This window comes from Hirundo rustica, chromosome 24 (assembly GCF_015227805.2).
Source record: "Hirundo rustica isolate bHirRus1 chromosome 24, bHirRus1.pri.v3, whole genome shotgun sequence".
Taxonomy (NCBI): Eukaryota; Metazoa; Chordata; class Aves; order Passeriformes; family Hirundinidae; genus Hirundo; species Hirundo rustica.
The window spans coordinates 5,895,433-5,920,460 of record NC_053473.1 but is presented as its reverse complement, the minus strand read 5'-3'; the positions used below and the strand labels follow the sequence as shown (position 1 = coordinate 5,920,460).

Here is a 25,028-nt window from a genome sequence, read left to right as displayed (position 1 = left end):
AGGTGCCAGGGCTGCCCCCGGTCCCGCAGCTGCTTCCGCAGGGAGCGGCGCCGGCTCAGGGGCACCCTGCGGACAAAGGGCATCGTCACTCCTGTGAGTGTCCTGTGCCCACCCTGGGGGTGCTGGTCACTCCTGCGAGTGTCCTGTGCCCACCCTGGGAGTCCTGGTCACTCCTGCGAGTGTCCTGTGCCCACCCTGGGGATCCTGGTCACTCCTGTGAGTGTCCTGTGCCCACCCTGGGGGTGCTGGTCACTCCTGCGAGTGTCCTGTGCCCACCCTGGGAGTCCTGGTCACTCCTGTGGGTGTCCTGTGCCCATCCTGGGGATCCTGGTCACTCCCATGGGCGCTGCCCCTGTCCTGCAGTCCCTGTGCCCACCCTGAGGGTCCCGGCACTGCCAGGATGAGGGTTCAGAGCCCACATCCCCCCACTGCACCCATTCCCAGCCCAGGCACAGCAGGAGAGGGACACTCGGTGGGCTTTGGGGGACAGGAAATCGAGGCCGGAGCTGGCTCGGTGACACTGAGGGAAGGGACCTCGGGGCTGCGCAGCGTGAGCAGGGCCAGGGGACGCCCGGGCTGGTTTTCTGTGCCCAGATCCCTTTGCAGATCCCTCCTGCTGCCGCCAGGCTCTGCCCAGAGCAACAGAGAACCCCAAAACCACAGCGTGGTGCCGGCGCTGCGGGCTGGGCTCTGCCACCCCCCGTGCCCCCCGAGACCCCGGGGAGCCGGGCTGCACCCCGGGGACCCCCTTACCTGGGCAGGGCTCCGGCCAGGGCCAGGCAGAGCGCGGCGAGGAGCAGCAGGCGCCTCATGGCTGCGGCCGTGCCCGCGCCGTGCCAAGCTCTTATAGCCGCGGTGCCAGGCCGAGAGCGGCCCTGCCAATTCAATCAGTGAATCACCGCCAGGCTGCGGGGCCGCTCCGGGGTCACGTTTGCTTTTCTGGGTGAGGACGGCGCTGGGGGAAGCTGAGGGAGCGGAGCAGGGGCGGGTTGGGCTGATTTAGGGCAGGGGGCGTCCCGCAGAGGGAGCAGGATGGGGGTCCCAGCCCAGAACCAGGTCCCAGACCAGAACCGGTTCCAATCCCAGCACCAGGTCCCAGCCCAGTTCCAATCCACGTCCCAGCACCAGTTCCCAGCTCAGCACCATTCCCAGCACAGTTCCCGTCACAGCACCAGTCTCCATCCCAGCCCCAATCCCCATCCCAGCACCGGTTCCCACCCCAGTTCCCATCCCAGCCCTGTCTCCACCCCAGTTCCCATCCCAGCCCTGTCTCCAGCCCAGTTCCCATCCCAGCCCAGCATGAGTTCCCAGCCCAGCCCCAATCTCCATCCCAGCACCAGTCCCCATCCCATTCCATCCCATCCCAGTTCCCATCCCATCCCATCCCATCCCATCCCATCCCATCCCATCCCATCCCATCCCATCCCATCCCATCCCATCTCCCGCTGAAACCCCCCCAGATGTTTCAGGGGAACATTTCCCTTCTCTTCCCCCCAGCCCCACCCCAGGCTCCTGCCCCAAACCGCGGCAGCAGCTCAGGGAGGTGCAGGACCGGGATGTGTCGGTACCATCGGCCACCCGCCTAATTCCAAAAGACAAAGACTAATTAGCGCCGACGAAGGGCTCGGGAAGCCCCAGCTCTCCCTCCAGAGGCCGGGGAGGAGCAGCTTGCCCTGGGGACAGCTCCTGCCGATGGACTCGTCCCCGGGGAGTTTTGTTCAACCCGGGACGGGTTTCCCATTAAAGCCTCTGCGAGCGCAAACAGAAAATGCCGATGAACAAATAAAACCTCCAGATACGGGGGGAGGCGAGCGGGGGGAGCCAGGAGGGACAGGAGAGGGGTTTTTTCCTGCTGCCACGCTCGGGAGGATGCCGCCTTTTCCTTATTTTCCGTGGTTTTGGCACTGAAATAACCGAGGGCGGGTGCTCGAGGGGCTGCTTCGCCCCGTTCGCCTGATTGCCAGGGGTGAGCGCCGCGCTAATCGATTTTTTGTTTGTCCCCGGCCAGCCTGCTTTATCTAATTCAATTGTATCTAATTAAAGCCCTCGCCCAGGAAATTAAAAGTCCTCCTCCGTGAGGCACAGGTACCGAGGGTGGCCGGGGACAGCTGAGTCACGTCCTGCTGTCACCGGGATTTTGTGTCCCCGTCCCCGGGGATGCTGCCGGGCCCCTCCTCTCCCCAGCTCTGCCTTAAAGAAATCCATCAGATATTTCTCGGTGCGAGCAGGAGAACACTGAGCACAGCACAGTTGATGCCGATGGCAAATTCAGCTGTTTTTTTCCCAAAACAAATGAAAATTCTCTTCATTCCCCCACGCTGCAATATTTTATTATTTTGGTTTTTTTTAACTGAGTGGCTTTTATACAAATTTATTCTCCATTTCCCCTTTTGAGATGCAGTTTAATGTAGCCAGCCTCCCTCCTTGTCCTAATCACATATTCATGGATTAGAAAGAAACTTCCTAAAAACAAAAGCAGCTGCAGCAAGTGCCAGATCAGCCGAAAACAGCAAGTGGATTGTTCCAGACATGGTTTATAACCCGAAAATCCTGTCAGAAAACCCAGCCCGAAGGGTCACTGGGCTTTGGAGATAAACGTGAGCGTGAGCAGCAGCACAGACACTCCGAACTCCTGAAGTGAAATAGTTTATTCTGTGGAGAGAGTCCCCAACTGGATCACCATAATCTGCAAACTCCTGGCAGCAGATTCAGCATTAAAATAGGAAGATGAAAGTCATTGTGAGGCCAGACCCTTCATTTAGAATTTTTTTTTGCAGCTAAGCAAATCTATTTCGACTTTTGAGTTATTTTAGGAGCGATTTTAAAAGCTCAGCTCTCGGGGGCGCTTCAAAATTTTTATTTCAAGTAGAACAAAGTGGGTTGTGGGTTTTTTCCTCTCTGTTTTGGGAGCAGCTGGGCTGGATTTGCGCAGAGGATTGGGTCCAAAATACTTTGTTTCACGCATATTCCAGCTGTGCCCAAGGTGTGGAATGCAGAGGAGGAGACGCCCAGTTTCCAAGCCTTGGTGTCCCTCAGCTTGGCAGGGCCTGCTCTGGAGAAATCGAGGGTTGGTGGCCCCAGCTCCTGGAATATTCCAGAAAGGAACGGCCTCTGCCGGCTGGGGCTGTCCCCACCCCTCCAGGTACATCAGGAATTGGTTTTGCCCCTGGTGTGGAAAACGTGTCTCTCGCCAGCTGTGTGTGAAGCGCTTTCCTCCTTTAAAGAACCTGTTCTCAGGCTAAAAACCTGTTATCTGCGTTCCTTTTATACACGTTTCCTCTAGTGGAGCCACTGCCCCGACTGATTCACGTCGTGCCCCAGCAGGGCTTTCTAAAAAACCCTTTTTTTCCTCCCGTTATCAGACACTTCTCCCACCTGTTAATCTGTTTATCCACCGCCGAGCACTTGAAAGCGCTGCAGCAGCAAACTGTCACCAGAAAAAAAACCCAAAAAAAATCAACAAACAAGTAAGTTTCAGTTAAATAAACTCAAAATATTTACCTGGGGCTCAGCAGCCGTGAGGAGAGCAGGACCAACCCCTGATGATGGAGCTGATGGATGGCGGGAGCAGTGCCAGGGATGAAGGGGAATTTGGGAAGTGACCCCCAGTTTGTGATGCAGCTCCAGGGGTAGGTGAAATCTGCTTGCTGAGATCTTCTCTTTGCTTTTAGGTAATCTAGATCTAAATTTGGGTAATCTAAACCAGGGGGATTTCTCGGGATGCTGTACCTCTGGGACAGGGATGCTGTGGGCTGGTGGAGATGTTCAAAGGCACCGACCCCACCAGTCAGGCACCTTGGAAAAAAGGGAATTTCTCGTTCCTCTCTGCCAGGGAAGAGGCTGGGCTGCTGCAGGGCACCTCCAGAGCTACAAACCTCACAAAGCTCCTATAAACCAGCAGCCCAGCACTCCCCAAACCTCCTGGGAGCTCTCAGGGTGGGATCTGCCGGGCTGCTGCGTGCACCCCAAAGCTTGCGGAGCGTTCTCCAGAGCATGGGCAGGTGGAATCCCATCCACACCTGCTGACACGGAGCCAGGGGGTGTGAAATGCTTCACCCCCATGGAAAACGTTCGCTTGGAAGCACCCAGAGCTGGTTTTGGGTGGCAGCTGGGTTGGGCTGGGCGCAGCTCCCTCAGCACCGCTCGGCTCCGAGGAAGTTCGGCTGGATTTCGGGACAAAGCTGCTGGGGGATGGAGAATTGATGGAGGGGTGCAGGAGCCAAAGCAGCTGCAGAACAGCAGAGGAACACCCCGATATATTTAAATGAGGCCTCTGACACAGGGGAGGCGTCATGGAACTTCGTGAGGGCTCCTTGGTGCCTCCGACCTGGGGGTAGAGCGTGACCGCATCCGGCACCGCTGCGCTGCCGGACCCCGCTCTGCACCCAAACCCTGCTGAAACACCCCCAAACCCTGCTGAAACACCCCCAAACCCTGCTGAAACACCCCCAAACCCTGCTGCCTGCCCAGCCCCAGCCGCCCCAGAGCCGTGGGGAAGGGAAGCTGAGGGAAGCTCTGACCCCCAGGTAAATCCGCGCCGGGCGCTGCGCTCCGGGTGCAGAGGGTGGAACCGCGGGAGGAGAGCTGGGCTGGGCTGGGCACCCCCCCGGGCACCTCCTGGTGCCGTCCTGAGCTCCAGTGACACAGCTGGGCCTGCCTCCAGCGGGATTAAAAATAATTTGGGGCATTCTGGAGCTTTCCCTCTCCTCTCGCCTTCAGCCGAGCGCGCGGGTCGAGCCCTCGCTGTGCGGCCGAGGAGCGGCTCCTCGCAAACCTCGATTTCAGCGTTTTCCCGAGGAGGGGTTGGACTCCTGGGGGCTGCAGGCTCCCAGAAGTTCCCTGAGACACCCACAAAAGCACATTTGGTGCCGGGCTCTGGCTGGCTGCTGTCTCAAATCAGGTTTTTCGGTACCCACCCGGTATCGGCGCCTCCATCTCGCCGTCCCCACCTCGGCACAGAAGCTGCTGCTGCTGATAGTTGGACTCGGGGCTTATTTTGCAATTTCCTTTTGAGCAGCTCATTTTTCAGATCCTTATCTGCTGCTGCTGCAGCATCTCCTGCCCCACGGTAGGAAATGAGCCCTTTAAGAGTGGCAGCCCCTTTGAGGAGGATATCTGGGGACAGATTTGTTCAGTGAGGGAGGGGGAAAATTCCTGCCAAAAAAAAAAAAAAAATGAAATATAATGAACTTTTAGCTTGGCAGCCATCAAACCATTTTCCTGAGTGGGATTTCTCGGGAGCTTGGTGGCTTTCAGGAAAGCTTTTGATGAATTGGGCTCAGAAATGTGTCACAGAGGAAATGATAGAATCTGCTCCTCAGGATGGATAATGCCTTTGCTCTATCCATTAATCCATCAGCCTATCAATCAAATTATCATGGCTGCTTTAATCACTGCATCAGAGCCTCGGAAGATCTCTCCCTATCAGTCATTTGTAAACAGGGAGTGTAGAGCACTCAGGGAAGGTTTAAAGTGTTTTTCTGCAAGTGAAAGCTGATGAAAGGAACACCCCATTGCTATTTTCACAAAATGAACACCCCTTTTTTTTATTATAAATCTCTCGAGTGTTATGGCCACAAGTGCCAGGCCCAGGCTTTGGTGTTTTCTGATTTTCTGCCTTGAACCCTCTTCACCTCACCAGGATTGAAGCTCTCCCAGCATTAAATCCGAGGTGTTTCAGACACCGAGGTGTTGGAGGGCCTCTGATATTTCTGTCTGGACCTTGACTGATGCAAGAGTCTCACACCAGCTCAGTGCCTTCCCTTGGTCACTTTTTCCATGGATTTTTTTTTTCCTTCATCTTGTAGGTTTTCTTTTTTTTTTTTCTTTTTTTTTAAATTTTTTTTTAATTTTTTTTTTTTTCTTGTGGATTAAAAAAAAAGTGAAAGAGAAAAGAACAAACCGTGAGAGAGGATTAAAGCGAGCAGGATAAATTTCAATTCTGCCACAGTGGAGCGCAGTGGGTGCAGACGAGTCCCAGATATGACCATGCATAAAGCCATTAACTCGGTGATAAGGGAGAGCCCCTGGCTCTGCGAGGGTGAGAACCAGAGGGATTCTCACAGGGGGAGGGCCGGGATAAAATAAACCCCCTTTATTTCACATCTGCAACCTCCAACCGCTGCTGCCAAGCGCTGAGCCTGTCTCCAGCTCGTCTGGAGCAGCGTGAGGCTCAATGGGACCATTTGTCTTTGGCTGCCACCAGGTCTTGGTGCCTCTCTGCATGCCCCAGACCCTGGAGACGCCTGGGCAGGAGGATGATGAGCTCCTGTGCGTGGTGAGTGCATCCCACGGGGGCACAGAGCCCTTCACAGCACCCCTGGGACCATCCCAGGCCGGGCTGGATGGGGCTCTGAGCAACCTGGGCTGCCCGAAAATGTCCCTGCTCATGGCAGGGGGTGACCTTCAGAGGTCCCTTCCCACCCAACCCATGGTTCCATAGTTCCACAATTCCATAATTCCATCATTCCATAGTTCCATCATTCCACAATTCCATTATTCCATAATTCTGTTATTCCATTATTCCATAATTCCATATTTCAATAGTTCCACAATTCCATAATTCCACAATTCCATAATTCCATTACTCCATTACTCCATTACTCTATTATTCCATAATTCCATCATTCCATCATTAATTCCATCACATCTGCAATGTCTCTCTCCCCTCCAGCACCACCTTCCCACCCTGGCAATGAGGTTTTTTTTGAAAACCCTTCTGGGTCCAGGCCCCCAAAAACGAGGCGCAAGGAACTCAAATCACCCCTGCAAACGCAGCCCCGCGTTTCGGGGCACGCCGCCCCAAAGCCAAAAAGCCAAACCGAACGCTGCCGGCACACCTGAGTCTAAAACGTGCCTTGAAGCCATGGGGAGGTTGAAAAGGGTTTGGTGATTTCAGCGAGCCTGAATTTCCCTTTTCCTCCCGTCCAGCTGGATCCCTGCTGCCGCCTCGCTTGGCGCCTTGGTGCCCTACGCTCTCCTCCTGCTGGCCCTTTACGTCATGCTCAGCAGGAAAATCGGTAAGGAGCGCCCGCTGTGCCGGCCCTGCTGCTCCCCGGGGCCGGGCTCAGCTGCGGGGGGCACGGGGCAGGGCAGGGCTGGGCTCCAGCGCCGCTGCTCCAGGCTGGCACGGAGCTCTGGGTGACCTGCTTGTACACATCACGGAGCGTTCTACAACCTCGTGCTGCTCCAAAACCGTCTCCTTCTACTGCTTCTTTCGGCAAGGCGCTGGGAGAGCACCAAGAGCCGGCTCGCAGCGCCTTGGTTCGGATGAGGCTGCAATTTCTAGCGGGGAATCCTTTCACACCAGCTGCTGCTCTCCATTTGCGCAAAGCCCAGCTCTGCTTTGGGTCAAACCCGACCCAAACTTTGCAAGGAGAGGCCCTGACACTGTGGTTTGTCGCTGGAGCCTCTCCTGGAAGGACAAAAGGGCCCTGGATCCTGAATGCGGGCACAGCAATGATTATTTCGGGGTGGGCTGCTTTGCCCTGGGGCTGCAGGAGCAGGGCTGGGGTGTGCTGGGCGCAGCAGGGCTCACTCTCCTCTCGGTCACAGCCCAACATTCCTGCGGGATGCAGGCGAGCAGCAGCCCCGGGGCGCGCCCCAGCCCTCACCCCAGCCCAGCTCCGGCCGCGTCACCGGGAGGGGACAAAGCACCAAAACCTGGGACACCAAAATCCGGGGCACCAAAATCCGGGGCACCAAAATCCGGGGCACAAACCCCATCACCAGCCTACACAGGTAAGCGGCTCCTGCAGCAACGGGACGTTGTCCTGGCACAAGGATGGGAATTTTGGGGTGGCTTTTGTGTGATGTCCCTTCCTAAGGAGCCGGGGGTGGGAGCAGGGGGTGAGGCCGAGCAGGAGCTGCCTCCTCTCGCCGTTGCTCCCTGGCTCACATTCCCTCCCTCTGGCATTCCTGCGGGCTGGGAAGGCGGCAGAGCCAGGCTCTGCCCTGCAGCTGCGCTCTCCTTGCCCCGTTGCCCCCAGAGAATCGAGGCTGGCAGGGATCAAACTGATGCTTTGTGGAATGGAATTTTCACTCCCGAGCATCTTTGCTTTTTCTCCCTCGATTTCTCCCTCTGGGGAGTGGGTGGTAAACGTTTCCTGTTTTTAAGGGAGCAGTGACACATCCTCAGAAACCTCGGAGGACTCGGAGGACAGCCCTTCCTGCCCTCAGGTACCAAACATCCCCAGCCCACCCGGCGCTGTGTGCAAGAGACCCCCGGAGCAGCATCGGGAGGGGCAAATCCACCAAACCACAGGGGAATTCCATAAATTAGGGCTGGGGTTGTCGTTGTCCCCTGCCACACGCAGCGTTCCAGAGGGAAGCACCCCTGGGCACTTTGGGAGAATTGGGGAACAAAATCGTCTCTCTGAGGGTGGGATAGTGGGAGGTGTCCCTGCCCAGGGCAGGGGAGATGGGATGGGATTTAAAGTCCCTTCCAACCCAACCCACTCCAAGATTCCCTGAACTGGTGCATGGATTTGAGGGCAAAGGCTGCTGGGTGGGTGCTGCGGCTGACCTGGGGCTCCTTTTGCCCCTGCAGGGCCGTGGCTCAGAGGAAAACATCAATTACACATCCCTGGTGTTCCCGGGGAAAGGCCACGGGCCAGGCTCTGCCCAGGACTACGAGGACGGGAAGACTGGGATGGATTACGTCAACGTGGACCCAAAGAAGAGGAAAATCCATTTCTGGCCCTTCTCCAGCCCCAGGGCATCCAAGGGGGTGGAGTACACCGAGGTGAAGCTGTGACACCGAGGTGAAGCTGTGACCCTGAAGTGAGGCTGTGACACCGATGTGAAGATGTGAAGCTGCCACACCAGGGCGCCCAGAGCCCCCGGCAGCTGCACAGCTGGCACTGTCCCCTTCCCCGGGGCGCTGCCTGGCACGGGCTGCACCACTTGTACCACCCCGACCCCGCAGGAACCGTTTCCTTGGCGTTTTCCTTAAAGGCAGCGCTGTTCCTGGGGCTGGCTCCTCCCAGCCGGGCTGCAACCAGCTCTCCACTTCTGTGTCATGGCTCTTTCCCCCTCCTCTCACGAAAGCAAAGAAACATCCTCCCCTCGCCTCTCAAAATGTTCGGGGGGGAGATGCAGTGATCCCCAGAATCTCCCCTGAGCCGCCTGGCAGCTCCTCTCAGTGACGTTGCTTTGTTCATCAGCCACGTAAAATCCTTTTAAATACAGTTTTTCCATTGGTTTTTCCCCCGCCCTGTCTCCCACCTTTTGTTTTCCCTGCTCCGGGTGCTGGGGTCGGCCTCTCCCCACCTGGGCCATCTCCCTGCTCCTCACTCTGCGTTCTGTCACTGCAGAATTTTCCAGAAATAAACTTCCGAAGCGGCTGGGGGTGGGAGCGGTGCCTCTGGGAGGGGATGGAGCGGCTCCCTGCCGGCACAGCCGCCCCTCCTCGGGGCTGGAGCTGCCCCAGGCGCGTTCTAAACGGGCTCACAACGCTGGGCTTTAATGAAAAGTTGTGAGATGATTGATTTGGGATCGATCAGGGGCAGCCAGGCGCTCCTGGTGCCATGACCTTGTGCTGCAGAGCCGGCCCAGCTCGAAGGGCACGGGAAGGAAAATGTTCCAAAAACCCCAACAATTCCTGGGGAACGTTGGGAAACGCGGGAGAGGTGTGATTATGGGACTGCAGGTGAGGCCAAAACCATGAGGGGAAGCTTCTGAGAAATCTGATTCAAGTGCCTGGCGATTAAACAGTGAAAATACGGAAGATTTCAAAATATTTTACTCTTAATGTCTCATTTTTACAGCTTTAGCCTGCGCTAGTGGAAGGAATCGTGCTCTCGTGGCTCTCAGGGAATTTGGAAGCTCCACTGGGACCCGTATACATCACCTTCAGCAGCTTTCCAGCTCGGCTGCCAGAGCTAAGGATGCTCTTTTCTGCCTCACCCATGGTTTATTCCTGCACAAAACAGCTCCTGGGAGCAGGGCAGGAGCCAGGCTGGGGCTGCACGGGAACTGAGCTCCCTGCTCCCTGAGCCCTGGGTGGTTTGGGGCCCCTGACCCCCCCAAAATTGGCCAAAATCGGCCAAAAGCAGTGTGGGAGCAGCTGTGCCCGGGATGCAGGGGATGCTGAGCACGGGGTGGGAGCGGAGCTGATGGGCAGAGGGCACGGGGGTGAGTCGGGCTGTGCCCTGCTCATCCAGCAGCTCCCTGGGGGTGCCGGGGCCGCGTTTGGGGCGCTCCAGCGGGCACAGCGTGGGGCAGGACAGCTGTGCCCAGCACCAGGGGTCGGGACTCGGCAGGGGACAGTTCCAGCTCCAGCTGTGCCCCGGGGCGAGGGACAGCTCTGTCCCCGCTGTCTGCTGGGCCAGCGGAGGGCGCGGGAGGAGGAAGCGGCGGCGAGCCCTGGAGCGGATGGAGCCGCGCTGCCGCCTGCGGTGCCCCGGCTGCTCTGCTGCCAGCTGGGAACACAAAACTCCAGGCCCTCCCGGAGGATTTTGCGGATGCAGGATCCCCAGTTCCCGGGGGATGCAGGATCCCCAGATCCCGGGGGATGCAGGATCCCCAGTTCCCGGGGGATGCAGGATCCCCAGATCCCGGGGGATGCAGGATCCCCAGTTCCGGGGGGATGCAGGATTCCTTCCCGGAGGATGCAGGTTCCCCAGTTCCTGGGGAATGCAGGATCCCCAGTTCCCAGGGGATGCAGTCTGAGATTTCCCCAAACTCGAGCGGTGGGTGAGCGAGCGGCGGCGAGGACAAGGCGACGCTTTTCCGGGCGAAACACTCGGATTTCTGCAAAGCGCGGAGCCACCAGGCGGGGAGAGCAGCGCTCTGCAGCCACGGAGCGGGCGGTGCCACACCGGGCGGTGCCACACCTGGCAGTGTCACACCGGGCGGTGCCACACCTGGCAGTGTGACACCTGGCGGTGTCACACCTGGCAGTGTCACACCTGGCAGTGTCACATTTGGCAGTGTCACACCTGGCAGTGTCACACCTGCCCGTGCCACGCCTGCCGGTGTTACACCTGGCAATGCCACATCTCGCAGTGCCACATCTCGCAGTGCCACATCTCGCAGTGTCACACCTGGCAGTGTCACACCTGGCGGTGTCACACCTGGCGGTGCCACATCTCGCAGTGTCACACCTGGCGGTGTCACACCTGGCAGTGCCACACCTGGCAGTGCCACACCTGGCGGTGCCACACCTGGCAGTGTCACACTTGCCGGTGTCGCAGCTGCCACCACCTCAGCCTAGAGCGTCGCCGACTCTGTCACGCCCTCGGGGCAGGACGGGCGCAGCTCCCGGGCGCTGTCCCCGTGCAGCGGGAGCCCGGCCTGCTGGCTGTGGCTCAGGATCGTGGTTTTCCTGCTGCACAGGCTCCCGGTGGAGTTGGGTCTGCGCAGCCCAGCCCGGGGCTGGCCCCGGCAGCGCCCGGCGCCCCGCAGGAGGTGCCCGCTGAAGAACAGGTAGATCCAGGGGTTGCAGCAGCTGCTGAGGCTGGCCAGCAGCATGGTGATGCTGAAAGCCACGTCGGTGGACTCTGGCGAGGCGAGAGAGAGAGAGATGAGACAGCCCCGGGCTCCACGTCAGTTCATTGCAATGCTGTGGAAGCCCTCTGCTTTTGCCCCCCACCGCTCACCTGTCACATTTTATCTTCTATTGCCAGGGTCAGGATTAAATGCTCCAGATGGTGTTTCGTGTTTGGACTCAGATGTTTATTAATTCTTCTCTACGTCACAGTCTCACAGACTGTGAGTTCTACAGCACTTCAAGCTAACAAACTAAAAATGCAGCCCCCATCTCTCTCTTTACAAGGCCTTTTAAGGATAAACTGTCCAATTAGGAAATGACACCTAAATTATTTTTACTTTTAACCCAAAACCAACCACCCATGACCTGCAACGTGGATTTTTCTACCCAGTTACAAAACACCCAGACCCATGAAGAAGAAGGTGAAAAAGAATGACTTGGCCTACAGCCTAAAACCTCCATCTTGCTTTATATATTACTATATTGTAAAATCTTAACCTTTTCCACCCGGTGACCTCACACGCTTCTATTCAAACCACACACACACAATCCCAGTGCTGTCACTCAATTTTGGAATCCTTTTTTAAGCTCTCAATTCAAAACCGGAGGTTTTTTTGGGGGGGGGTCAGCGCCTGCCAGCAGAGAAAACCTGAAACTCCCGGCGCTCCCGCACTCACCGTCATCGGGGGCGTCCTGGTCCCACACTGACCACATCTGCACGCTGAAGAAGGGCGCCCAGCAGGTGACGTAGGCGGCCACGATGACGAAGGTCATCTTCACCGTGCGGATCTTGGCGCGGGAGATGGTGCGCACGCTGCTCACCCGCGACGGCTGCCCGCCCTTCCCCTTCCCCTTGCCCTTCTCCCTCCCCTTCCCCGCGGGGCTGGGGGCTGCAGGGCCGTCCCCCGGCGCTCCCCCCGCGCTGCTCTGGGTCTTGCCCTTGAGGTTCTTGCAGATCTCGCGGCAGATGAGGCTGTAGCAGGCGCTGAGCACGCCCACGGGCAGCACGAAGACGCACAGCGTGGTCCAGGTGACGTAGGCGCGCGCTCCCCACGGGAAGCCGAAATCCGCCCAGCAGTCCAGCACCCCCGAGCCCGGGCGCACCTCCCGCAGCGAGAAGATGAACACCTGGGGCAGGCTGAGCAGGCAGCTGAGCAGCCAGGTGGCCCCGATCATGGCGTAGGCCTGGCGGCCGGGCTGCCGCAGCGACTGCAGCGGGCGGCACACGGCCAGGTAGCGGTCCAGCGTCATGGCCATCAGCATGTAGGTGGAGGAGAACATGCTGAGCACCTGCAGGTACTTGACGGCCCTGCAGAGCGCGTCGGGCCCCAGGAAGCGGTAGGTGACCTTCCAGAGGAGCTGCGGCAGCACCTGGAACAGGGCCACGCCCAGGTCGGTCAGGCCCAGGTGCAGGATGAAGAGGTGCATGCGGCTCATCTTCCTCCTCAGCCGGTACATGGCCAGCAGCACGCCCAGGTTGCCCACGGTGGCCACGGCCAGGATGGTGCCCAGCACGCCCACCTCGGCCTTGGCCAGCTCCTCGTCCCGGGTGTGCAGCAGCGTCAGGTTGGGCTCCCGTGCCAGGCCCGGCGGCCCCTGGCCGTGCCCAGGTGGGCTCTGCCGGGAGCCGTTCCAGCCCCAGCCTGGCTCCATCCCCGCTGGAGGCTCTGCAGGAGCACACGGCTCCGAGCTCTGGTGTCCCGTTGTCCCCTTCCTTGTCCCCCTGGCTGGGGGGGTTGGATGTGGCTGCTCCAGCAGTCCCCAGTCCCGGGCAGGTTGTCACCTGTCACCTGTCACACCAACCCCGCGTCAGGCAGCTGCAATTCCCTCTCTGCCTGGGCTGAAAATATTCCTGTGGAGCAGAGAGGTGCAAGAGCCCCTGGTTCAGCCCTTGGTGCTTCTCTTCTCTTCTCTTCTCTTCTCTTCTCTTCTCTTCTCTTCTCTTCTCTTCTCTTCTCTTCTCTGAACATTCCCAAATCCCCTGTTCAGTCCCTGATATTTCTCTCCTTCCCACAAAACCTTCCCAAACCCATTTCTCCCTGCACCGCTTGCCTTGTGCATCCCCTGCGTGGGCAAATCCGAGGGGAGAGACAAATCCTCCTTAAAACCGGCAGAAAACGCTGCAGAGGCGGCTTCCCTTCGGCCCCTCCATGCCAGCGACAGCAGCCAGGGGAGTGCGCCCCAGCCCCGTCTGCACGGGGAGCGCTGCCGGCTCTCGGTGTCGCCGGGGCTGGGTTTTATACCCGGCAGGTCCCTCCCTGATGTTCCCGCGGGTGAGCTCTGTCTCCAGGTTTTGTTTTTCACTCCCTGGTGTTGAGCTCTGTCCCCAGTTTAGGTTTTACACTCCCAATGTTGAGCTCTGTCCCCAGTTTAGGTTTTACACTCCCAATGTTGAGCTCTGTCCCCAGTTTAGGTTTTACACTCCCAATGTTGAGCTCTGTCCCCAGTTTAGGTTTTACACTCCCAATGTTGAGCTCTGTCCCCAGTTTAGGTTTTTCACTCCCCGGTGTTGAGCTCTGTCCCCAGTTTAGGTTTTACACTCCCTGGTGTTGAGCTCTGTCCCCAGTTTAGGTTTTACACTCCCTGGTGTTGAGCTCTGTCCCCAGTTTAGGTTTTTCACTCCCCGGGGTTGAGCTCTGTCCCCAGTTTAGGTTTTTCACTCCCCGGGGTTGAGCTCTGTCCCCAGTTTAGGTTTTTCACTCCCCGGGGTTGAGCTCTGTCCCCAGTTTAGGTTTTTCACTCCCCGGGGTTGAGCTCTGTCCCCAGTTTAGGTTTTTCACTCCCCGGGGTTGAGCTCTGTCCCCAGTTTAGTTTTTTCACTCCCCGGTGTCCCCGGCTCTGCTCCTGAGCCCTTCCCGGTGTCCCGGTGAGCTCTGATGGGGACGGGGGTTCCGCCCAGCGTTCGCCCCGTTTGTTTTCCCCAAACCTGGCAAAATTCCACGGGAAAGGCAAAGCTGGTGGGGAGAAGGGAGCTGGAGATGTCCCAGGTTCTGTGCCAGGCTGGCTGTGAGCTGAGGGAAAGGGGCTGGACAGAGGGGTGAGAGCACAGCAAATGGTGGAAAAAAGATTTTTGGATTTATATTTTATTTTATTTTATTTTATTTTATTTTATTTTATTTATTTTATATTTTATTTTATTTTATTTTATTTTATTTTTTAATTTAATTTAATTTAATATTTTATATTTTATTTTATTTTATTTTAATTTTATTTTATTTTATTTTAATTTTTTATTTTAGTTTAGTTTAGTTTAGTTTAGTTTCCAGTGGGGAAATGGGAATTTTATTTATTTATTTATTTATTTATTTATTTATTTATTTATTTTTCCAACTGAGAATTTTCCAGGGGGAAAATCCAGGTGAGTCCAGAGCTAATTCACAACCAAACCACCCTTGGAACCTGGAAATTCAATTTTCTTCAGGGAGAGATGTCACCACAGGAAATAATATTTTTTTGTATTTAATTTGAGCAGATGGAGCGGAAAATAAACTCATTTTCATTTGTGGGTTTGCTGAACATTTTGAGGCAGCTCCTGGGCTGCCGCAGCGCCAGGGCTGGGATTTCCAGCACGGAATTCCTGCCCCGGAGGGCGCCGGGCTGTCCTGGGCTCGGATCTCCCGGTGAGCGAGGGCCAGCACTGGCTGCCCAGGCTGGTCCCAGTTTCGGCCGTTCCCCTTAAGCCAGGCCTTGGGCGCGGAGGCTGGAGGAGCTGGAGTGGGATGAGGAGAAACCTGCAGCTTTTGGGCAAAGCGGTTTTTGTGTCTGTGGCAGGCACTGGGCAGGGCTGGGGTAAATCTCAGCCCTGTGCCCCTGGATATTCCTGCTGCGGGGTGAAAACTGCTGGGACCCCTCCCTGCCCCCCGGGAGAGCACAGGCACCACCTCACTGCTTTTCAGAGCCCCAAAGTTCGGTTTTTCGGGATAATACTGCATCACTGCTCGTTTTTGGCAGCTCTAGAGCAAAGCCCAGCTCAGAAAACACCGCTCCTGTTAGAGCTGGCACCCCCTGCTCGTCCTGGGCAGCGCAGGCAGAGCTTCTGTGATTGCTAAATCACTTGGCACAGCACCTGGTGGCTTCGTTTTTTGTGGGTGGCTTGCTGGTTAAAGAAATAAAATCTGCTGGCTCAGGTTTCTGCGCTGCTCCGGCCGCTTTATTTCATAAATAAATATTTCATCTGTGGTACGCGACGCTGTTAAATTTTATTGCTGGCAGCACGGAGCAGGCTTGGGCTGCCTTGAGCATTTAATCACCGGAATGTTTCCTGCGGTTCAGGTCAGCAGAAGCCAGATTTGGTCATTTTGTGCTGGTTCAGATGCCATAAAATTGATGGCATTGCATCCCGGGGTTGTCTCCTCGGAAAGGCTGCGGGCAGTAACGAGGGCTGGGAATTCCTGGGATCTCCTGTTCTATTAAATGCCAGCTCTCTGTCAAAATGAAGCCACGAACTGGCTCCCCCTCCACCTCCTGGAAACAGAAACTGCCGAGACCTCAAAGCCCAGCTTGATCTCGCTCTCCACCTGTCTTTTGCCCTTTTTTCCCCCCTCCAGCCTCAAATTCGGACAATTTGGATGTTGAAAAGTTGACGCAATTTTAATTTTTGTTGGTGGCTTGCGCTGTTTGTGAAGTGCTCTCAAGGAAAGTCACTTTGTGGGGCATTGGCTGGGGGGAAACAAATTTCCCTGCAGGGAGGTCAGGAATGGGAGTGCACCTCTGCTCGGGAGTCCAAAAGGATTCAAACCAGTCCTGGTGCATCCTGAAAGCTCAGGAAATGCCCCAAAAATGTTAAACTGCCTCTAAGTGTTCACCTGGAACCGAAGAGGAGCTTCCAGCGCTTAAAGCTGGGAGTGAAACCTTTTCCAGCCTCACCTTTTCCAGCCTCACCTTTTCCAGCCTCACCTTTTCCACCCTCACCCTTTCCTCCCCCCGTTCCCTCTCTCAGATTGGGTTATTTTTCCACTTAATTAAAACCCCTGCTCCTTATTAATATTAGAGAGGATAAATAAATCTGCTGAGCACATGGGGAGTGCCCCAGAGAGGGGCCTGACGGGGACTGTGCCAGGCAGAAGGAGAATTTCCATGGAAATTTGAAAATTGGCAAGGAGGGCGACAAAAGCTGACGGGGCTGCAGCAGAGAGCTGAGTTTTAAAGGGTCGGGGCTCAAAATGTTGCCCTGTGAACATCAGCTGAGCTGGAGGGGTTTGGAGCATCCCTCCCCTCCTCCTGCCTGCTGCTCCTGATGTTTGGGACTGCCCAAATCTCCCCAAATCCTCCCCAGATTCGCCGGAGAGACCCCACAGAGGCCGCTGACCCCACAGCAGCGGGGTTTGGAGCCTCCTGTGCCTGTGGGGATCCAGAGAAACCTCCCAGGCTGGCAAAGAGTGTCAGGAGCTTTCTGTTGAGTGAAACAAACCCAGTCCCGGGCTGGTGCTGCAGCCGATAACTCCATTAGAGTTCACTTTCTTCCTTTTCATTTTGACCCACACGTGTGCAAACCTGCTTCAAGCGAGGCAACTGCCAGAGGTAAAATTGAAGCTACAGGCGCTCAGGAGAGCAAATTACTTGTTTATCATCCTTAAGCCCTCCCTGCTGGTTTCCTTGCGTAGCCAGCGATGTTTAAAGACTTTGGTAGCTGTGAAATGCTTCAATTTCCTCCCCTGCTCCCTCATCTCCTTTCGCTGTCACCGTCATTAGCATTTAAAAACCCAGACACGGCCAGAGCTTTACAACCTTAAAATCAATAATGTAAAAAAAAAAAAAAGTACAGCAACAACCAAAATTACATTTCAAGGCTGGAAAGAAAATGGCTTTTTCCCTGTCCTCTGCTGTGGGGGAAATTTGTGTGTGTTAGCTGAGGTGAGGACAGGCAGAGGGGAAAGGAAAATTCACCTGGGACAGAATTCCCACCCAGGTACAGGGTGGAAAAGCTGCTCAGGTCCTTTAAATTGCTTTATGCCGTGAAAAATCCCACCAGAGCGTGAGACTTTGTTTCAGGCCCTACAGCCCGGAGGGATGGGTTTGTGGTGTTTTTAATAAACCCTGGATAGGAAATTCGGGTCGGTGCCGAGGGCGGGGATGAGTTTGGCAGAGCCGAGCCCCAGGGGCAGCTCGGGACCTCGGGATGCTGCAGGGATCAGGAGTTCAGGGTGCAGCAGGGATCCAGAGTTCAGGGTGCTGCAGGGATCCGGGGTTCAGGGTGCTGCAGGGATCCGGGGTTCAGGGTGCTGCGGGGATCAGGAGCTCGGGATGCTGCAGGGATCCGGGGTTCGGGATGCTGCAGGGATCCGGAACTCGGGATGCTGCAGGGATCCGGAGCTCGGGACGCTGCAGGGATCCGGGGTTCAGGATGCTGCAGGGATCTGGGGTTCGGGGTGCTGCAGGGATCCAGGGTTCAGGATGCTGCAGGGATCCGGAACTCGGGATGCTGCAGGGATCCAGGGTTCGGGATGCTGCGGGGATCAGGAGCTCGGGATGCTGCAGGGATCCGGGGTTCGGGATGCTGCAGGGATCCGGAGTTCAGGGTGCAGCAGGGATCCGGGGTTCAGGATGCTGCAGGGATCCGGGGTTCGGGATGCTGCAGGGATCCGGGGTTTGGGATGCTGCAGGGATCCGGGGTTCAGGGTGCAGCAGGGATCCGGAGTTCGGGATGCTGCAGGGATCAGGAGCTCGGGATGCTGCAGGGATCCGGAGTTCAGGGTGCAGCAGGGATCCGGGGTTCGGGATGCTGCAGGGATCCGGGGTTCGGGATGCTGCAGGGATCCGGAACTCGGGATGCTGCAGGGATCCGGGGTTTGGGATGCTGCAGGGATCCGGAGTTCGGGATGCTGCAGGGATCCGGGGTTCGGGATGCTGCAGGGATCCGGGGTTTGGGATGCTGCAGGGATCCGGGGTTCGGGGTGCTGCAGGGATCCGGAACTCGGGATGCTGCAGGGATCAGGAGCTCGGGGTGCTGCAGGGATCCGGGGTTCGGGATGCTGCAGGGATCCAGAGTTCGGGATGTTGCAGGGATCCGGAGTTCGGGATGCAGCAGGGATCCGGGGTTCGGGATGCTGCAGGGATCCGGAACTCGGGATGTTGCAGGGATCAGGAGTTCGGGATGCAGCAGGGATCCGGGGTTCAGGATGCTGCAGGGATCCGGAGTTCAGGATGCTGCAGGGATCCGGAACTCGGGATGCTGCAGGGATCAGGAGCTCGGGATGCTGCAGGGATCAGGAGCTCGGGACGCTGCAGGGATCAGGAGTTCGGGATGCTGCAGGGATCAGGAGCTCGGGATGCTGCAGGGATCAGGAGTTTGGGGTGCTGCAGGGATCCAGAACTCGGGATGCTGCAGGGATCAGGAGCTCGGGATGCTGCAGGGATCAGCAGCTGGAATTGGGGCCGGGATAACCCCACCGGGGACTGGGATGCTGGGGGGCCCTGGAGTGGGAACCTCCCTCCCCTTAGTGCACACAAAGGAGAGCACGGGGTTGAAAATATGAATTAATTGAATATCTCAGTACTGGGGGAAGTGAGTTAGGAGAGTTAGGACCTTGCCATGACCTCAGCTCTGCTCCGTCTCCCCTTCCCCTCCTTCCCTGATGGAAATTCCGAGATTATTCAGATCCCATCGCCCTGCGGGTAGGAGAGGCATCAATCAGGGCTGGGAGAGGAGCGGAGCAGCCGCCTCGGGGCGACGCATCAGGAAATGATGAATCGTGGGGGAAACCTCTGCAGGAATCTGAGCTCGCCCTGCTGCGGCCAGGTTCAAGGCTCGGTGATGAGAGGTTGTTCTCCCCGCTTTGAGGGTCCAGCCCAGGGAAAAGGCAGCGAAACTTGGCAGCGGCTCCGCAGCTCCCCGGGGAGGGGGTTAAATAATTAAACCACCGAGAATTCCTTGCCTGCCCTGATATTTTTACCCTGAAAACCTTCGGAGTGCCGAGCCAAGGGACTGTGGGGTGCTGAGAGACAAATTCACAGAATCGAGGCCTGGAAGCGCCGCTTCCCTTCAGCCACTTGAGCAACTCCTTTGCTTTCCTAGCCACCTTTTTTTCTTTTTTTTCTTTTTTTTTTTTTTTTTCTTTTTTTCTTTTTTTTTTCTTTTTTTTTTTTTTTTTTTTTTTCCTGTAGAGAACAGCACAAATTAAGCCAAATTAACCCTCTTTATTGTAGTTCCACTCCTAGTTTTGCTCGCCGCGCTCAACAGACGAGAAGCGCCGGCAAAATTGCTTCCTTCAGCTCGAATGAAACGCGTCGGGTGTGTTTTTGTTGTTTTTTTTTTCCCCTCCCCATCAGAGTGTGTGAAAATCTCCTTGGAAACAGAGCCCCGATGGTCTGGCTGCTGCCCGGGCTGCGCTCGCTGCCGGCTCCTCGCGCTGAATGGAGCGCTGGCACCGCGATGTTCCCCGGCTTTGGCTCTGCGGATGTTCCCCGGCTCCCCGGGGTCGATTCCCGTGCTCTGATGATGCTGCCGCGGCGGGGATTGGCGGGCTGGAGGTTCCAGATGTGGAGCAGCCCCAAAAATGCTGCCCCAGATGTGTTCTGGGCGAGCAGATCCCGCTGGAGGGGAGCGGGAGCTGCAGCTGCAGCCCTCCGGGGAATCCTGGTGGTTTTGGAGAGAGGCGGCACCACCCCCAAAACCCTCCCCTGCCCCACCGAGGGGCTGCGGCAAGGTTTTGGCTGGAAACGGGCCCTTCCCTGCTGCCATCCCCACCCGCAGCCCCTGCTGGTGCTCTGGGGACAGCGAGAGGAGTTAATCCCCGAGCTGCTCCCATCTGCCCGGCTGGCCGCGGAACCAGGGCTGCGGGGGCAGCTAATGCCCCTTAATCCCCTGCGGGCTGAGGTGTGCGAGGAGAAGGTGACAAAGTACAGCGGTGGCACAGCGCGTCCTGCGGGGCTGGGACAGCTGGGAAGGGAACGGGCAACGGGGAGGGGCTGGGAACTGTGGGGCCAGAGGCAGGAACGTGTGGGACCAGCTTCGGGAAAAGGGAACAGAGTTAGGAACGTGTGGGATCAGCTCTGTGAAAAGGGAATGGAGTTAGGAATGTGTGGGACCAGCAGCAGGAACATGTGGGATCAGCTCTGTGAAAAGGGAATGGAGTTAGGAATGTGTGGGACTAGCAGCAGGAACGTGTGGGACCAGCTTCGGGAAAAGGGAACAGAGTTAGGAACGTGTGGGACCAGCAGCAGGAACGTGTGGGACCAGCTCTAGGAAAAGGGAATGGAGTTAGGAACATGTGGGACCAGCTCTGGGAAAAGGGAAGGGGCTGGGAACTGTGAGGCCAGTGGCAGAAATGTGTGAGACCAGCTCTGGGAAAAGGGAACGGAGTTAGGAACGGGTGGAACCAGCAGCAGGAATGTTTGGGATCAGCCCTAGGAAAAGGGGATGGATAAGGAACGGGTGGAACCAGCAGCAGGAATGTTTGGGATCAGCTCTGGATAAAGGGAAGGGGTTAAGAACATGTGGGACCAGCCCTGGGGGATGGATTCTGCCCCTGGGAGCACTCGGCTCCGAGCTCTGCTGTCCCTGCCCTGCCCTGGGCGGTCTGAAGCCCCCCTGGACACCATTCCCATCATCCGGGGTGCTGGAGGAGCTCTGCCGCGCTGGGAATTTGGGATAATTCCCCTCGTGTCGCTGTGACAGGGGGACCTCAGCTCTGCGGGAAATAAGGTTCAGAATTCCCGGCAGGTGAATCGCCTTTGCATCTCCACTTTTAACGTTTCCTTGCGGGGTTGGAGGTCTGATTTCTGGTGGGAAGCACCGGTATTTCCTGACAAAGCAGAGTCTCCCAGGGGCCTCTTGCAGGCCGGGAATTCTCAGCTGGGAGAAGAGGGAGCGGTGACTTTGATGGCAAAGCCGGTGGTCGAGAGCTCTGATAAAAGCAAATCCTTTCAGCGCCTGCTCATCGTCCGCCGAGAAATCCGAGCAGCACGGAAGAGGAGTGGTGAATCCTCCTCAAAAATCTGATTTTAACGACCCGGCTTGGCGCCTTTAAGTGCCCCATAAGGCAGAACTAAGGGGAGCGTAACACCTCTTTTCACAGATGGAGACGATTTTTTTAGCCAAAGGCTGGATCAGGCTGTGGCAGGCGGTTCTGAGCCTCCAAAAAAAAAAACCAAAAAACCAAAGAAATCCCTTTAACATCGCCAGACAATGGCTTTGTCTCTCTCTCCCCGCACGCTCGGTGTTAATTGCCGAGCATCCCTCCGAGCGATTTCCGTGCGCAGCGCATCTGAGAGGCCGCGGGGGTGTGTTTAGCACACGAATGGATGCCCCGCGTGGCAGAAAAACGGAATTTTGGAGCCTGCCGAGGGCACGGTTCTGTCAGCTGCGGCTCGGCTGTGGCGGATCATCCCTCCCTCACCCCGGCACGCACCGAGCCCAGGGATCCCTCCAGCGGTGCCTGGAAAATGACCAAAATCATCCCTCGGGGAGCAGCCAGGGCTGATTTGTCTCTGTAGGGACAGCAGGATTGCTGCGGGAGCAGCAGAACCGCGGCTGCTGCAGCCTGGGCTCCTCCTGGAGTCCCAGCCTGGTTTGGGTGGGGAGGGGACAGCGAGATGCTTCAGGGTTTGTGCCAAGTTTTGTGTGTGATTGAGGTTTTACAAAGGTTTGTTGGCAAAAACAACCAAACCAAACCAAACCAACAAAAGCTCAAACTCAGAGAGCCCGTATTCTGGTACAGTTTCCATATTCTGTTATAATTTCCATATTCTGGTACAGTTTCCATATTCTGGTACAATTTCCATTTTCTGGTATAATTTCCATATTCTGGCACAGTTTCCATGTTCTGGTTGATCTTCTGGCCTACAGATACAGCCCATTTCTGGTACATGTCCCATATTCTGTCACGGCTCTGTTTTCCATTGGGATGGGGTTTTGTGTGTGGTTCCTGGCCCATCCTATCCCTGTTTTTAGTGGATATTCTGGGCCTGGTTCTCCCTGGGGAGCTCAGCCCCGAGCCTGGGACAGCGCCTGGAGCTGCTGCCGCTCCTGGCAGATGATTCCCATCCTTCCAGGACATCAAATCCCGGCCGGGGCTGGTGAAACGCCGGCGCTGTCACACCGAGGTGAGAGGCAGATTTACAGCTCAGTGTTGGATTAAGATGAGATGTGAAAATCGCTGCTAAACCCCCCGTGTTCAGCCAAGGGAGGCACAAACGGCCCCGGGGCGCCCCAGCTCCGGGGTGGGGGGGGATCGTTGGCCTCGATGGGGAGACTTAAAAAATAATTTAATTAATTCTTAAATCCTCAAAAGCTAATTGGGACAGGATTATCCCAGCGGGAAACCAGAGCTGCTGGGGACAAGGGGGCATTCCCTGGAGTGACCTGCGCTGGGGGATGAGCCAGATGCTGCTCTCCCTCCGGATCTGAGAGGAGCAGGATGCAGGCCGGGGGCTCAGAGATGCCCGGGCTCCTCTGATCACCTCTTGGGAACCTTGGCCTCGGGACACCTTCGCCAGATGTCTCAGCCACAGCTGGAGGGGCAGAGCAGCTCTTTGGGGGGAATTAAAAGGAATTTTTATCAGCTTGCCCAGAGCAGCTGTGGCTGCCCCATCCCTGGCAGTGCCCAAGGCCAGGTTGGACGATCCGGGATAGTGGAAGGTGCAGGGTTAGATCTGGGTGGGCTTTGGGGACCCTTCCAACCCAAACCATTCTGGAATTCTGTAATTTACAACGCTGGGGGTTCTCTGCAGCATCTGTTGGCATCTGACCTAATCTGTGTCTAATTTAGCAAATGTGCATTTATCCAAGTGCGGGGGCAATCCCCCTGCCTGTGCTGGGAACCAGCACAGCCCTCTGCTCCTCCAGGGATGATTCTGGCATTCCTGAGCCCTCCCCTGCAGGGAGCCACCGCTTCTCTTCCCACCCACCCCTCTCAAAAAGCCACATCCAGAATATCACAGCACGAGGGTTTGCTCGGGAAGTTAAAGGCCCCCAGAGCCCCGAGCAACCCCATCCAGCGTTAAACATCCCAACTTTTGACAACCAATATCCACTGTCCTGCCCCCAAACCAATTAATTTTATGCATGACTGAGCTGAACACCATCGTTTAGCTCTGTCTGCTGGCAGAGGCTTTGAAGTGCAAACCGATTATTGAGGGAACAAGCCGGGAGCTGGTTAATAAAGTCCCAGCAAAGTGTGCGCTGCTGGGAGGCGGCCTTGGGTTCTGTGTAGGATTTTATTGTTTCGTCTTGGCCTTCAGCTTGGAGAGGAGCAGTGTGTCACCAGAGAGACAGAGAGAACGGCAGGGACACTGCTGGGAAAGGTTTAAAGCTCCCCGAGTGTTAATGAACAGGAGCTGACTCTGCCGCCGCTGAAAATCTCATCCTTGGTGCTGCCTGGCTCCAGGCCGGTGGTTAACGGGGAAATCCCAGGGAATCAGCTCAATCCTGCTGCTGGGGCTGGCTGGAGAGAGGGAGAACCGCTCACAGGGCTGCACTGGGGTCTCAGAGTGGGTCCAGGCTTAAATCTTGGGAAATTCTGAACGCTGCTTTTGGGGTGTTCCGAAACCCCGGTGTCCTTCCCCTGGGTGAGCCCTCAATAGCTGCTCCTCTCTTTTTTTATAGAGCCAGGGAGGAAAGGAGCTCTTTAATCGCATTTAAATGGCCTTTCATTGCCTTTTATCCACTCTGCAGGAAAGCAGGGCTGCAAGCACCCACAGAGCCGCGGCACAAGCGCCGGGAGCAGAGCTTTGCCGATGGGAAGCCGAATTCCAGAGGTTGGGTTCGCCTGTCCCAGTTTGGCCAGCGAGGGGCAGATAATGGCACTTACAGTGTTTTAAATCTGTTTTGGTGAAGGACTTTCTACAGCCACAAAGCTCAAACGCAGCTGCAAAAAGCTTTGTAAATGAAAATACTCATTGAAAATACCGACCAGAAAACCCCAGCAGAGGCTTCAAACGATCCAGTTCTGCTGCTCTGCCGGCTGCTTCCCTCCTGATTTTCTACTTCGCTAATAGGGAATGGCCTCAGAAGGGCTTGAGCTGCGATTCAGGGAGAAAGGGAGAGATGGAAATCCCAACCTGGGATGGGATGTGACTGAAAATCCCAAACTGCCCGGGATGGATTGATGGGAGCAGGGGCAGAGGCCAGGGCTGTGCTTTGTGCAGAAATCAAACTGAAATATAAAACCTGGCCCTGTTTGCACCACTCCTCGTAGGTAAAAATACTCAACACCCTCCGCCAAAAAAAAAAAAAAAAAAACCCAAACAAAACCCTCCGGAAACGAAGGGAAACAAACAAACAAACAAATGCAATTAAAGGCGGCGGTAACGAGGCTGTGCCGCGGCGATGCCACGCAGGGCCAGGAGGGGGCGCTGCGACCTCGGCAGCGCTGGGCTGGGGACGGGGGCGACAGTGGGGGGACACGGGGACAGTGGGGGGACACGGGGACAGTGGGGACACGGGGACAGTGGGGACACGGGGACAGTGGGGGGACACGGGGACAGTGGGGACACGGGGACAGCGGGGACACGGGGACAGTGGGGACACGGGGACAGCGGGGACACGGGGACAGTGGGGGGACATTGGGGACACGGGGACAGCGGGGGGACACGGGGA

General features: G+C 56.7%; 2 protein-coding genes across 2 annotated transcripts; one reads left to right on the top strand and one right to left on the bottom strand.

Moving 5' to 3' along the window:
- Positions 1 to 6,175: 6,175 nt before the first annotated feature.
- Positions 6,176 to 8,755, top strand: RHEX (regulator of hemoglobinization and erythroid cell expansion). Its single transcript, XM_040085950.1, has 5 exons — positions 6,176 to 6,270; positions 6,931 to 7,019; positions 7,555 to 7,740; positions 8,117 to 8,178; positions 8,549 to 8,755. Exons 1-5 carry the CDS (start codon positions 6,176 to 6,178, stop codon positions 8,753 to 8,755), a joined length of 639 nt encoding a protein of 212 aa, XP_039941884.1.
- A 2,456-nt stretch (positions 8,756 to 11,211) lies between these two features.
- Positions 11,212 to 13,144, bottom strand: AVPR1B (arginine vasopressin receptor 1B). The gene is made up of 2 exons (XM_040085949.1): positions 12,169 to 13,144; positions 11,212 to 11,501 (listed from the first exon to the last, which is right to left on the bottom strand). The coding sequence occupies exons 1-2, from the start codon at positions 13,142 to 13,144 to the stop codon at positions 11,212 to 11,214; spliced, it is 1,266 nt and encodes a 421-aa protein (XP_039941883.1).
- Positions 13,145 to 25,028: the final 11,884 nt, after the last annotated feature.

Coding starts and splice junctions, on each gene's coding strand:
- RHEX (XM_040085950.1), top strand. CDS start 6,176: ATGGGACCATTTGTCTTTGGCTGCCACCAGGTCTTGGTGCCTCTCTGC. Junction 6,271..6,930: donor CAGGAGGATGATGAGCTCCT/GTGCGTGGTGAG, acceptor CCTCCCGTCCAG/CTGGATCCCTGCTGCCGCCT. Junction 8,179..8,548: donor ACAGCCCTTCCTGCCCTCAG/GTACCAAACATC, acceptor TTGCCCCTGCAG/GGCCGTGGCTCAGAGGAAAA.
- AVPR1B (XM_040085949.1), bottom strand. CDS start 13,144: ATGGAGCCAGGCTGGGGCTGGAACGGCTCCCGGCAGAGCCCACCTGGG. Junction 11,502..12,168: donor CCAGGACGCCCCCGATGACG/GTGAGTGCGGGA, acceptor TCGCCTCGCCAG/AGTCCACCGACGTGGCTTTC.